Below are 12,685 nucleotides of genomic sequence, written 5' to 3' on the forward strand. Positions count from 1 at the left end.
CGGCCAGCTGTGCCAAGCAGAGCAGCCTCGGCCACGGGCTGTCATCGGAGGAGAATATTCCATTGCAAGGCGCTGGTGCGTCCCGTGCGCCCCGCTGCAGAGGTGAAATGACATCAGAGCGGCGAGCTGCAGTGACTCACCACGCTGCCCGTGTGATTTACAGCAGCTCCCTAAACGAGGTTTGTGCTCAGCGTGCCACATAACCCGTAATTGCAAACATGTGAGTGGACAAAAAGTACATTTTTCCAATTCCGTGTTATTTAGCATCGAGCAATCTCTGATGACTAAAACAGATGAAAATCTCTTTGTATGGGCATGTTGTCACCTTTAGTCTAATTCTTTTTATCTTGCTGTCTGCCCCTCGATGAAGCGTTTTCTACAAATTCTTTGTCTTACTATCTTCTTTCATTTTTGTGCTATCCAAGGATATTTAATTTTTGCCTTGTTCCAGCATCTCTTGCCAAGATTAATACTCCAGCTGCCTGGAAACTCTGAATTCCTTTGTTTTGAATTCATTCTTGTCGTCTTTGAACGACTATACATCTTCTCTCCTATCTCTGTGTCTGATCTTTCGGAATCGTTTGCTACATATTTTAGCCAAACTTTTCTCATGGATACTTATCCTCTTCTTTCTCTCTGTTTGCTACTTTTCTACCAGCTCCCTGTCTGTATTCAGCCTACACCTCCTTTTCCTCTTCCAAGTCCTTTTGTTTTTCCTTTTTCTGTAGATAACTCCATTTCTTGCATAGATTCTTCATTTATTAATGGTAAATCAAGGGCTCATCTTTTCTGTCTTCCTCTACTACAGGCAGGATCAGCCTAAGTCACTCCTGATGGCTACTTCTTCAGTGTTTTCTTCATTTTTTTTTTTCCACTGATGGGCAATTTCACAACTTCCCATCCCTTGGAGTTCAGAAAAGCTTTTCGTCTGTCCAGGGAATGTAGGTTAAGGCAACTTAAGCCCATTGCTAATTGTGCTACCATAAAACTGGAGAACGGATTATCCCTTCTCCCCCATCCCCTGAGATCTTTTATGTGCATGAAGGTTGTTATGTTTTCTGCTGTCGGTCTTTTTCTAGCCTGAATCACCATATTTCCTTCAATTTTTCCCCATTAGCCACGGCTGCTGGAGCTGACGTTCCTGCTGCTCCGCACTGGGCAGCCCGCGGGCAACTCCGGCTGCTGCCCGCAGGTTCTGGCTGCTACGGGGACGCTGCTTGGTCGTGATTTTCACGTGTGACGGTGTTCAGCTGTGTGGAAACGCCTCCCCTGACCTTACCACAGATGGATTGATTTGAAGGGGGTGGTTTAAGAAGAGTATTTGGGTATTTGGCGTTGAATACTCTGAACTGACGGACAGCTAGTGAGGTCGGAGAAAGACGCTGCCTGCTTTGGTGGGAGTGGGAGGCTTTTGCCGTGAGACTTGCTGGGATTTGACTTTCTTGAAAAGCTTCTGTAGTTTTAAAATGTTCCACTGAGCTATCTGTGAGCGTTCGATGGTTTCCCTTAGGAAGTTTGTTAGAGAAATGGGAGGAATGAATCCACCTGGTTCAAACACAGAAATCCTTCGTTCATACTCATCGTTTATAGGCAGGCTGCACGGATTCAAGCAGAGCTGTAGCTGAAAGGTAACCCATAAAGCGAGCACAGTGTGAAATCTGTGCGAAATTTGTGGAAATCCTGTCACCTTTTCTTTTTTTTGTTATTAAAAAAAATGCTACTTGTGTTTAAAAAAAGACTCTTGACGTTTGAAACTCTGCTACTAATGTTTTCCTGCCCCGGTGAAGTGTTTCTCCATACAATTCAGCTTCAAGCAGCCCTTGAGGATTTACCTAAATCAGTCAGGGATCTATTCATACAAGCGTGTTCCCTTCTACCTTTGTATTTCGTAGTTACTTTCAGAAGTAAAAGTCTGCTAATCAATGAGACGTGAAGGTTGTGATCGTTTGGAAATCATTATACCAAACTGGCACTTCTTTTGCTGTACTGGTAAACGTCTGCTGCGGGTGGGGGGGTGTGTGGGGAGCCAGGGTTTCCGCAGGGGTGGGAATTGCCATCGGGCTGTACGGCAGCACCGGCTGCCGTGGGTCCTGCAGGCGCCCGTGGCATCGGTGCTCAGGGAGGTTGCTTCAAAGCACAGCAAATAAAACCATATATTTTTAAAGAGGTTATGAAAAATAGTAGCTACGCTGTTACTTGTTGAGTAGACACGTGAAGAATCCAAAGAGAGCTTACAGGAGTGCTTGAGACCTCTTGGACTTGTCAAAAACATATAAATTAAGTCCATGTTTTCTGCATTGCACATCCCTGACTGATCATAGGACACAATTTTTACTAGTGAAACTTGAAACAAAAGTAAACATACAAAGCAGTTTTTTTCCTTGAGGGAACGTGGTAGCTACCACATTGTCTGGAGCAGCGTTTTATCTAAAGCCTAAAACCTTTCTCTAAATTCTAGTCTTTCATGTCTCACAGGCTGTTAGAGAAGTTTTGTTCATGCCCAAGGAAGAATAAAGGTAGCAAAGTATGTGTGTGCGTGACCACGAAGCGGGACATGTCTCGGATGGCCTCGCAGGCTGACATCTGCGGCGTGGCCCTGCGGAGGGAGGCTGTCGGGCCGTGCTGACGCTGTTCGGGATGTCGGGCTGGGGCTGCGGAGCCGGCTGCTCGGTGCCTGCGTCGGGGACCAGCGCTGGGCTGGGCGTGCGCCTGCCCTCGGCTGCGGGGCCGCAGAGCTGCCGTGGCTGGGCTCCAGGTCCTGGGGAGAACGTCCTCCGTTTGGAAATGCTCTCCATGGGATTTAATGAAAATATACCAGTGATGGTGAGGGGACTGGAGTATCTCTCCTATGAGGAAAGGCTGAGGGAGCTGGGCTTGTTCAGCCTGGAGAAGAGAAGGCTGAGAGGGGACCTTAGAAATGCCTCTAAATATCTGCAGGGTGGGGGTCAGGAGGACGGGGCCAGACTCTTTCCAGTGGTGCCCAGCGACAGGACAAGGGGCAACGGGCACAAACTGAAGCAGAGGAAGCTCCAGCTGAAGATGAGGAAGAACTTCTTCCCTCTGAGGGTGACGGAGCCCTGGCCCAGGCTGCCCAGGGAGGCTGTGGAGTCTCCTTCTCTGGAGATATTCCAGCCCCGCCTGGATGCGGTGCTGTGCAGCCTGCTCTGGGTGACCCTGCTTGGGCAGGGGGTTGGGCTGGGTGACCCACAGAGGTCCCTGCCAACCCCCACGATTCTGTGATTCTGTGATTTTTTTTTTTAATTTATGACAGCTTTTACCCTTTTAAGTTAAAGAGGCAGAAGCATGCTAGGCCGTTGCTCTAGCCATAATATATTTTTCAGTAGGTTTTTTTTTTTCTTTGCAAAGGATGTTTAGGATGTGCAAATGTGCTAATATAGCTGTCCTCACCCAAAAACCCACTCATAACAAGGCAGTCCGTGTGTAGGACTCTCTGCTTCTGAGTCAGCGGTGGCTGAGTGGGCGTGCAGGCCATATGCTCTGTCAGAGTCGTTTTGAAATACTTTTAATGAAGAGCCTATGGGCCGCGATCTCTTCTGGTTTCAGGCGGGGGACTCTGGAATTAGCTCGCGGTGATTTTTCCTGCTGTCGTTGGGACCCTGGTGCTGTGAGCAGCGGGGTCCTGGTGAAGCTGAATCCGCCCCGGCTGGGGCTGTCGGATGGCTGTAGAGGGGCTGCTCCGGAGGTTTCTCGCATGCTCCCACACCTCCGTGGCATCCCTCTGCTTCCCCTTCGGAGCAGTCTCGGTGCGTGCCGGGCCGTCTGAACCGACGGGTCGTGTTCAGGCCACCAGGCCAGCCCTTCGCCGTGGGGCTTCAAGAAATACTTGTGCCTCACACGAAGGAGGCAGTGAAGAATGCAAGCTGAGGGGAGGGTGTGTGTCGATAACTCTTGCTGAACCGGCCGGCGGGCTGGAAAGCCCTCGTGAAGGGCTCAGCGATCGTCCAGGTCCGTGGGTTGGTTTTATGAGTTCTTTCAGAGCTCTGTGAACGCTCAGCTGTGCGTGACGTAACTCTGGCTGCTTCCTGTTTTCCAGGAGACGACTTTTCCTTGATACAGCAAGAGATCTATATGGTTAAAGAATGCAAACATTGCAACATCGTCGCCTATTTTGGGAGCTATCTCAGGTAAACCCCGCTTTTTTTTTTTACCTGCATTTCTGCTGGTTCTTTCCCAAGACAGTGCTCAGTCTGGTTTAGTACTTATATCCTCTCTGTGTTCTCTAGGTTGAATTCCCTTCAGTTCCCAGTTGGCTTTAAAGGAAAAAAAAAGTGACTAATACTTTGTTTTCTCTGCTGGCCAAAAGGCTGGAATATTTTTATCACTAGGAACAGAAAGAAACTTTTCCCCTGGAGACTCTTGCAACGTATCCAACCCTACTCGCTTATGGGGCAGATTTTAAACATTTATCACTTCTAATATAAAACTAGCTCGTTATTTATCTAGAGCAGAATTGCTTTTAGATATTTTATGCAACAGTAGTCTTGTGTGCTGTGGAAGTAGAGCCAGTGAGTTGTAAGAGCAAAACACTCAGCTGCTGCTAATAACATTTTTCATAATTCTGGTATCACGGATGCGAGGTATGAGAGGCAGAAACAAGGTGATGCCAGCTGGCTGCAACTGCAAGCGCACGCGTTAAACATTATACAGAAAGCCGGGGAATATTTTCCATTGCTGTGGAACTCTACCTTGGCTCTGTGGGAATATATATCACCACTTCGCCTGCTTGGTCTTTTTCTACAAGGCTTCATCTTTATATTTCTTGGAGGGCTGCATTTTTTAAGTAATCTGTACAGCTCAAATGGACTTCAACCGGAAAAAAATAGCTAAATTTCTAAATCCCCAGTCCCCCTTTTGCAGGCCACAAAGAGGTTTTTAGATATAATTAGGCGTTTCAATTGAAGATTGAAACTGTGAGCTGAGTGTGTTATCTAATGTAATCTTACTGATAGCAGGTAAACCTCTGTTTCTTCTACAGGTTCTTTATTGCGGTTGGAAGGTCAGAGTTAATGCAACATCTTTTAGGTCTGATTATATTTAAAGACTTGTTCGGTGACTGTGGCATAAAATTTTCATTTCGATGAGTATTGATATTGACAGTATCAATAACATGTAAAACGTACCTGCTAGTCACGTTTCAGAGCGTGTATTTTTAACAAGGAGTGATGAAGACCAATGGAAAACAATGTAAATCATCAGGATTAACTCTGTTACGTGTACAGATCATTCAGCGTCTGATGCCTGTGTTTTAAATTTCCTTTTGATAGCCGTGAGAAGCTGTGGATATGCATGGAATACTGCGGCGGGGGATCCCTCCAAGACATTTATCATGGTACTTTGAAACTTATTTTAACGTTTGTACTTTTTGGAAGCTTTCTGCAAAGAAGAAAAATAAATAAGAAGCAAACTAACGGGGAACGGTTGGTACTGCCGGGCACTACATCTGTTTTTCCTTAGGGCGCGAACAGCGTTCTTTAGCTACAGTCAAGAGATTTTGTTGAGAGCACTTCTCAAACATGGTGACCGTCGTTTTGGGCTAATGCCCGGTCATTCTAGCATGGAACATGCTTGATTTTTTAATCACCACACTGTTTATTCTTCTCCACGGTGCTTAGGGGACTGGCCCAAAGAGCCTGAGTTTTTCCAGTGGAGAGCTCTTTGGTTGCTGTAAGCTGGGAACTCGCCTGTGTCTTGGCTCCTCTCAGCCCGCGTCACTGACTGCTGGTGCAGAAGCAGGTTATCTGCCTTCTGAAGGGGTGGAAAAAAGACCTCTAAAAACGTTCACAACCAGAAATCACGCTGATCGGATATGGAGACTGTATGTGGTGTGGTGAAAATTTGGTCTTTAAAGGGTAAACATTACTCATATTCCTGCTCCTGTGCAATACCGTGCCACTCCTGTATTATGATTTTCCCGTCTGAGGTTTCATCTAGAGTTGTTGATTCTGTAGAATGATTTATTGGAGTTGTTGGAAAAGCAGTCTGGGGACTTGCTCTGCTTTAAGTGGTAATACGGAGGTTTTGAATACCAGAGCTCTTTCTGCTCTTATTTTTCAGCCGGTTAGTACATACAGCTTTAAAACAGTTCTAAGTCCCATAGGCCCCTAGTACAGAACATTGTCATTTCTGATATTAAAAAATCAGAAGTCACTTTGATTGTTTTTTACCTTGCTCAGAATACAGGATATTACATTACTGCACAGTCACTTGTAAAGTGATGATTAGATTTCTGTCAAAACAGGTTTTCTTCTCACTGTGGGTATTGTCGACTGTTACTGTGCTGGTATTTTTACAGAAAGCCTCTCTGTAAAACCAGCAAACAAAACCCTCTTCTCAGCTCAATGTACAACACGGTGTAGAATCGATCTTTAGCTTTTGCACAGAGATGCTACTTTTTGGCTGCTTAATGATATTGTTTATGTGTTGTATATTGTAGACTTACACACTTTTTAATCTCTGTTCGCAGTGACAGGACCTCTGTCAGAGTTACAAATCGCATATGTATGCAGAGAAACTTTACAGGTACTGTACTTCTGCAGGTAAAGGAGGAAGTGTTTGCTCCACGTACAGAAGGTACATGCAGGAGGTGATTTCAGAAAGTACTGCAGTGCCATCACTTACGTTTGTAAGCACTGGGAATCCAGCTGAAACCAACTAACCAGGGTTAATCTGTTAGTTTCCATATAGTAAATGAAAATTAGCAAGAAACTCCAGTAACATAGTGCAAATATTTGCTTCGACTCCTTGTCAGAGCAGGGCTGCTTCTGTGCTGTAATTTGCAAAGGAGTTTTCCCAAGTGCAGACGTCTCTGTGGATCCTGCTGCGGGACCAAAACACGGAACCTCCGTCCTGCTCCCGCTTCTCCGGCGAGCCTGCTGGCTTCGGGAAGCTGTGGAAGACAGGTCTGCGCCGGCTGCGGCCGCGGCGTTGTCCCGGCTGTTTTCATCCATTGGCCTAACACAGGGATTCGGTGCAGCGGTTGTTCAGGACAGATTTTTGAATCTCGTTGCAGCAAACAGCTAATACCTAGTAAGCGAGGGTGAGTAGCTTAGTAATGAAAAAAAGGCACATTGTAAACTGCCTGCTCGATCTGTGGCAGTAACTTCGAGTAGTTTGTAGAGGAAAAATACTGCAACCAGATGACTAAAATTCTGTTTCATTTTGTGATTGCTAAGAACTAGAATTGCAAGATAAGATGATGCAGGCAGCTTGTTTTTTAAAGGATCTTTTCTTTCCGTCCTCTTTGTATCCGTGAATAATTACGTGAGAGAATCACGGGGCTGCGCACCTTTCCCCGCAGCGGTGGCTGATCTGGTCGCTGCCGGAGGCAGGGGCGTAGACCTGAGAACTGATCTGCTCGGCGGTTCTGTTCCTGCGCCCTGCTTCCTGCAGGAACTCGTATTGCTGGAAGGGCAGCTTATGGGCTAAACATTTGCTCGTGGAAACCTTCAGGACTTCAGAAACGTGGTTCATTTTAGTGAAGGGAGAAGGCGATGTGTCTTGAGGTTTGTTTTGAAAATGCACATGTATCTATGTGAAATGTTACACCGGGGCTGGCTTGAGCAAGTCTTCACGTGTGTTGACTGGAGCTGGAAGAGATGAGGAGCAGAACCCAGCGTACCTCTTACCTGCAAATCTCCAATTTCTCCGCTTTCAAAAAAAATATATTGAGTAAATTAAATTTACTGGCTTTGTAGTATGTTAAAAAATGGCAAAATGACGTGTTGTGTCCCTCTCATTTCCAGGGTCTTGCTTATTTGCATATGAAGGGCAAAATGCATAGAGATATAAAGGTAACTTGGAACTTTAAGAAATTTATCTTAAGCTTTCTAGTGCGGAAAAATACTCTTGATAAAGCATTTTAACTTCTTTATTATGTTTTAGGGTGCAAATATTCTGCTAACAGACCATGGAGATGTCAAATTAGGTAAGTTGCCTGAATTTAGTAAGAAGACAGAAAACAAGTGGGAACATTTTAATTTGATCAATCAAAAGCTACAGTACCAGCTGGGATACTTTGATTTAGCAAGTTGTCTTTTATCATTCCATTGAGACAAAAAAATGAGCAGAATGTAGAGACCCTGCTTCCCAATACGAATATTCAGCTTTTGTAAGGCTTCATTTGGTGTTGAGCAGCACACGCGCAAGCAAAGATCAAGCTTGCTAGAAATGATAAAGCATAATTCAGCAGATCTCCTGTACTGATGCAGTCAGTTTCATTGGATGTTTTTCTCTGTGGCATGAACCTTTTGGGGTTGCACCGTAGGGAGTTCTTATTTGAGGCAATAGTTGACAGTAGAAAGTGCATCTCCATGCGCTTGTGTATGTGTGAGGTGGGAAGTTGTGCATTCTATCAAGAAGTTACAGGTAACTTCTTTTTTCAACCAACGAGCCTTGAAGCCTCCCAGGTTTCCCTGGAATTTGCCTGGTTGGGGTTACCTGGATATCAGCGTGTTTCTTCCTAGACAGAATGGCAGATCACACACTGGGTGCTTGGAGGCTCCGAGGGAGAGACGGCGTCTCCTGAGCCTGGCAGCCTGTGGAAAAGCAGGGTCTGATCCTGACCGTGCCTCTGGCCCAGTATATGACGTTGGGCATTGCCACGCGGGTGGAGAAGGGGAAACTCTCCTCCCCTGCAAGTGCTCTGAGGTCTACAGGTGAAAACTCAGGAGAGATCTGTGTTGCTGGCTTCCTCCAGTGGCGCTTTGCATTTAGCGGGGCGCAGACAGGCTGAATCTCTTTGCTATCTGAGTGTGCTGCCTTCAAAACCCCGGTCTGCTTGTCTGCTGCCTCGTTTCACAGAACTCTGCGTGTAGTTGGGGCTCTGTGGGAAGCAGCAAGCAACCATCCTGGGAGAAGGGCTGGGATGCTCGTCATCCTGCGGTGTCCGGTGCTGGAATCGGGGCGGTTATCGGTAGCTGCATCGCTGCTCTTCAGAAAAGCTGTGTGGTTCCACGTGTTTACTGCCCTGTGGTGAGCCGGGACTGCTGTGCTAGGAGAGTACAGCTTTTTAAAGAAGAATGAAAAGGAAAAAAAAGAGTGCAAAACCTTAAAAATCGTAGGAGCTTCCACTAAGTGCATTAAACTTGGGTTATGCCGTGATACCTTCCTTTTGCCTGCTCGGCTAGTAAGATTTGCCCACAATTACCCTCCAGCTGTCATACTACAAATGCAACAAAAATAGAACAGGACTTAAATGACTTTTGGCTCTGCAAGAGCACCTGATCATCTGCAGCCCTGAGAGCAAGGGATTATGGTCCCCTAGATGCGAACAGATGGCCCCCCGCCGTTCCTCCAGAAGTCACACACAAATAGCTCCGTTTCCAAAGCGTGGTGCTGTTTTTCCTCTTGAATATCAAGTTGAATATCCACTAAACTTTGTGCTTGGTTGCTGTATTGTGAGATGGAAGAGTAGCCAGGAGGGGAACAGGATCGTGAGCGAGCTGTATGTGGAAACTAAACTTTTCAATTTGAAGTCATGTCAGGGAAGACATTAACTGATCTCGTTATTAATCTTTAACTGTTGGAGCTTAATGCATTTTTAATTTGGAGGAGAAACTTGATTGTTCTTTCATAATATAATACTTCTAGAGTAGAAATGGGGTCTTAAAAAGAGGTTTCTAAGTCTATGACAATTTGATTTTCCAGCTGACTTTGGTGTAGCAGCAAAAATAACAGCCACCATTGCGAAGAGGAAATCATTTATTGGTACCCCTTACTGGTAAGAAACTACCTCGATTGCTCCAATTGCATGCAAAGCTAAGTCTGTATTTATGCCAAGAAGTCTAAAACACACACACTGAAGTATACACATGTATTTTTAAATATGTATAGCAGTTGCATAAATTCTCTTTCTTCCAAGTAAAATGCCCAAAGGGTGAAAGCCTGGGAGGCACTGACTGTAGCTGGTCGGTTGCTGCCACACAACTGCCTGCTGTTTGAGGCAGGATTGCTGTTTCTGCTGTTCAGCGCAGGACATTCTCCCCTTTTTCAGGATATCTAATGGTCATTTAGTTTCTCAGTAGCTTCCTACACTTTTGGTGAAGAAACTAAACAATGTCTTTTCGATTTCTGTGCGGAAAGAATTGTGAAGAACAACTGATTTTAAATTATCTTGTAAGCATCTCTACTGATTAATGTCTGGACAAGACAACATTTAATATGCAAATACATCACTAAATCTTGAGCTGGATTATATATGCAGATTTAACTGCTGGTGGTTTATGGCTTTACTGGGATGCAGTTGAGAAGTGTAGGGCGCTATTCTTGGTATAGACTGAATGCGCACATGCAGCTTAATCCAGACAATGGCTTTTAATTGCTTGCTGCCCTCTTTATCCCCTTGAAGAAGGAGGACTGAGGGCAGGAAGATTATGTGGTCATTAAAGCATTTCACCAGGAATCACGAGACTGGTTCTATTCCTAGCGCTGCGGTCCAGCCCGTGACCTCGGGCAAAACACGTCACCTCTGTGCGCTCCTCCGCCCCGGAGTGCCGGGTGAGGGGAGGGGGAAGTCAGGCTTTTCCCTGCCTTACGCACTTTGGGGGGTTTCTGCTCTCTACTTGTGGGGTAGGCTTTGTGCCTCCCACTTCAGAGGCAGCCACTGCTCTCATTGAACGATGTCTTTGCTTTCAAAGGATGGCCCCAGAAGTGGCAGCGGTGGAGAAGAACGGTGGATATAACCAGCTCTGCGATATCTGGGCGGTTGGCATCACAGCGATTGAACTTGCAGAGCTGCAGCCGCCCATGTTCGATCTTCACCCAATGAGGTCTGCTGGCAGGGGAGCTTGCTTGTCTCCAGGATCCCTTTTGTCCCAGTAGATATAGCTTAACCTTCTCCATGGCTCGGACCTAGAAACTCACGCTAGGATTGCTTCCTCGGACATCTGCTTTCTGCTTGAGCTGTGTCTGTTTTTAAGACATCAGTCTGAAGCTATAGACTTAAATTTAGAATTGAAATTATCATTGAAATTTTAATTTATAAAAAGCTTTGTAGTGTCAACAACAAGGGTGATTAAGAACAGGTGTAGTAAATGACTAGCGAAGCTGTAGCCTTGTGTTTAGCAGGATTATGCATGACGATAAAAAGATCTTATTTAAAGATAAGAAAATCAGCAGCTTTACTGTGTCTGTCTTCTGACACAGTACAGACTATAATCCGGTTTCACCAGTGTGATTCTTATCAGGAAGTATTCATTTGAAGTGTTTAAATATCAGAATGAAATTAATTATTTTTTACCATAGAATAACATTATTCTCTCTTTACCTTCAGGGCTTTGTTTTTAATGTCAAAAAGTAATTTTCAACCGCCAAAGCTAAAGGAAAAAGCGAAATGGTAGGTTAAACCCTCTCCTTTGTTGAATATTTTGCAGATAATGTGAAAATAGTACTGGTCGTTAGTGAAGAAGAGAGGCAGTGAAAAATAGCGTGTGCTAGTTTTAAACTCGGGAACCAGAGAAGTGATTTTGCTGGCAGGAAGTTTCCCTGAGAGACGGCGAGGTGGGTTTGGTAGCTGTCTGGCAGCAAATGAGAGAGGGTCAAGGTCCAGCAGCAGAGATTTTCTGACGTGGCAGAAAACCAGCAGTAAGGGACAAGACAGTCCTCCCCGTGTGAATTTATCCCTGCCAGTGATCCAGAGGGGAATGAAATCTCCCTTCTTGGATCCTCTTTGTAAGTTCCAGAAAGAAAAGTTATTTTTGTCCTTTCCCATTTATTTTTATCCTTTCCCCTTAATTCCTATTACAGGGTATTTGCCACTGTCATTGGGACAGGTAATCGTTTAATCCTTTTGCGATGTCTTTAACCTGTGATACCTTCCTAGTGGCTGCAGGATTTTGTACCACACTTAAAACATTTTATTTATGAGACTCAAAACAGTTGTGGTATGCAACATTTTTCGCTCAGGCTGCTGCTGTGAACCTTTTTACCTTGAGGGGTTTGAGTGGGCAGATGGGTGCTAGAGGAAGGGAGAAGGCGCTTCGAAGCGCACGTTTCCTGTATCAAAACCACTCGGTGTAAGCCCAGCCAATGCACTTGACGTCTGCGGTGCCGTCTTCTCGGATGCTAAGACTGGAAGAGGAAATGTGTTTTGTAACGTGGTTTGAAAGCGAGCAGACTTGGGCTAGTATTATCCCCAGAGAGGGATACCAACACAAACGCAATCGCAGGAAAAATGCTTGAAAAACTGTGGGTCCGGTCGTAACATCGAGTCAGAATTCGGATCTAAAAAGAGGTGATTTGGCACAGTCACCTAGGTTGTTCTGAAAATCGCATCAAAGCATTTTAAAGGGTAAGCTGAGTCTCTGTCTAGAACTTCATCTTTTATTTTCCTACCTGTAGCCAAGATTGGTGAAATTGGTAGGTTTGCCTAGATTTTGAGGGTTCGCTGGTTACATAGTTCACAGTTTTTATTTCTGATACCTAATTCCATAACAAGTGAAAATGGAATAAGTTGAAATAGCACCATATGTGTGTGGTTTATTTTCTGTACCAAAACTTTTCCATGCAAGTTCCGTGAATCAAATGTTTTTTCCCCTGTTTTGTTAACTTGGTAATGTAATTATTCAAACCTGAGATTAGGTACCTGGACAACAGTCTAATTTAGCACACCCTCTTCTAACTTGTTTAGTAACTGTGTTAAAAAAAGAAACATCTTCTTGAAAAATTA

At 45.0% G+C, this 12,685-nt stretch overlaps 1 protein-coding gene across 3 annotated transcripts in view; it reads left to right on the plus strand.

Moving 5' to 3' along the window:
* MAP4K5 (mitogen-activated protein kinase kinase kinase kinase 5) overlaps window positions 1-12,685 on the plus strand; it is a 74,881-nt gene that overhangs the window by 32,857 nt on the left and 29,339 nt on the right. For 2 of the 3 annotated variants that reach the window (XM_075427245.1, XM_075427246.1), the window contains 8 exons: window positions 4,055-4,145; window positions 5,286-5,350; window positions 6,485-6,540; window positions 7,764-7,811; window positions 7,903-7,945; window positions 9,667-9,739; window positions 10,656-10,787; window positions 11,291-11,353. In XM_075427245.1, the coding sequence (XP_075283360.1) occupies window positions 4,055-4,145; window positions 5,286-5,350; window positions 6,485-6,540; window positions 7,764-7,811; window positions 7,903-7,945; window positions 9,667-9,739; window positions 10,656-10,787; window positions 11,291-11,353 (571 nt within the window). Of the gene's footprint in view, window positions 1-3,899; window positions 3,967-4,054; window positions 4,146-5,285; window positions 5,351-6,484; window positions 6,541-7,763; window positions 7,812-7,902; window positions 7,946-9,666; window positions 9,740-10,655; window positions 10,788-11,290; window positions 11,354-12,685 lie in introns of those variants that run through there. The other variant, XM_075427247.1, reaches the window with a different exon arrangement.

The sequence above is a fragment of the Opisthocomus hoazin genome, chromosome 7 (genome assembly GCF_030867145.1).
Source record: "Opisthocomus hoazin isolate bOpiHoa1 chromosome 7, bOpiHoa1.hap1, whole genome shotgun sequence".
Taxonomy (NCBI): Eukaryota; Metazoa; Chordata; class Aves; order Opisthocomiformes; family Opisthocomidae; genus Opisthocomus; species Opisthocomus hoazin.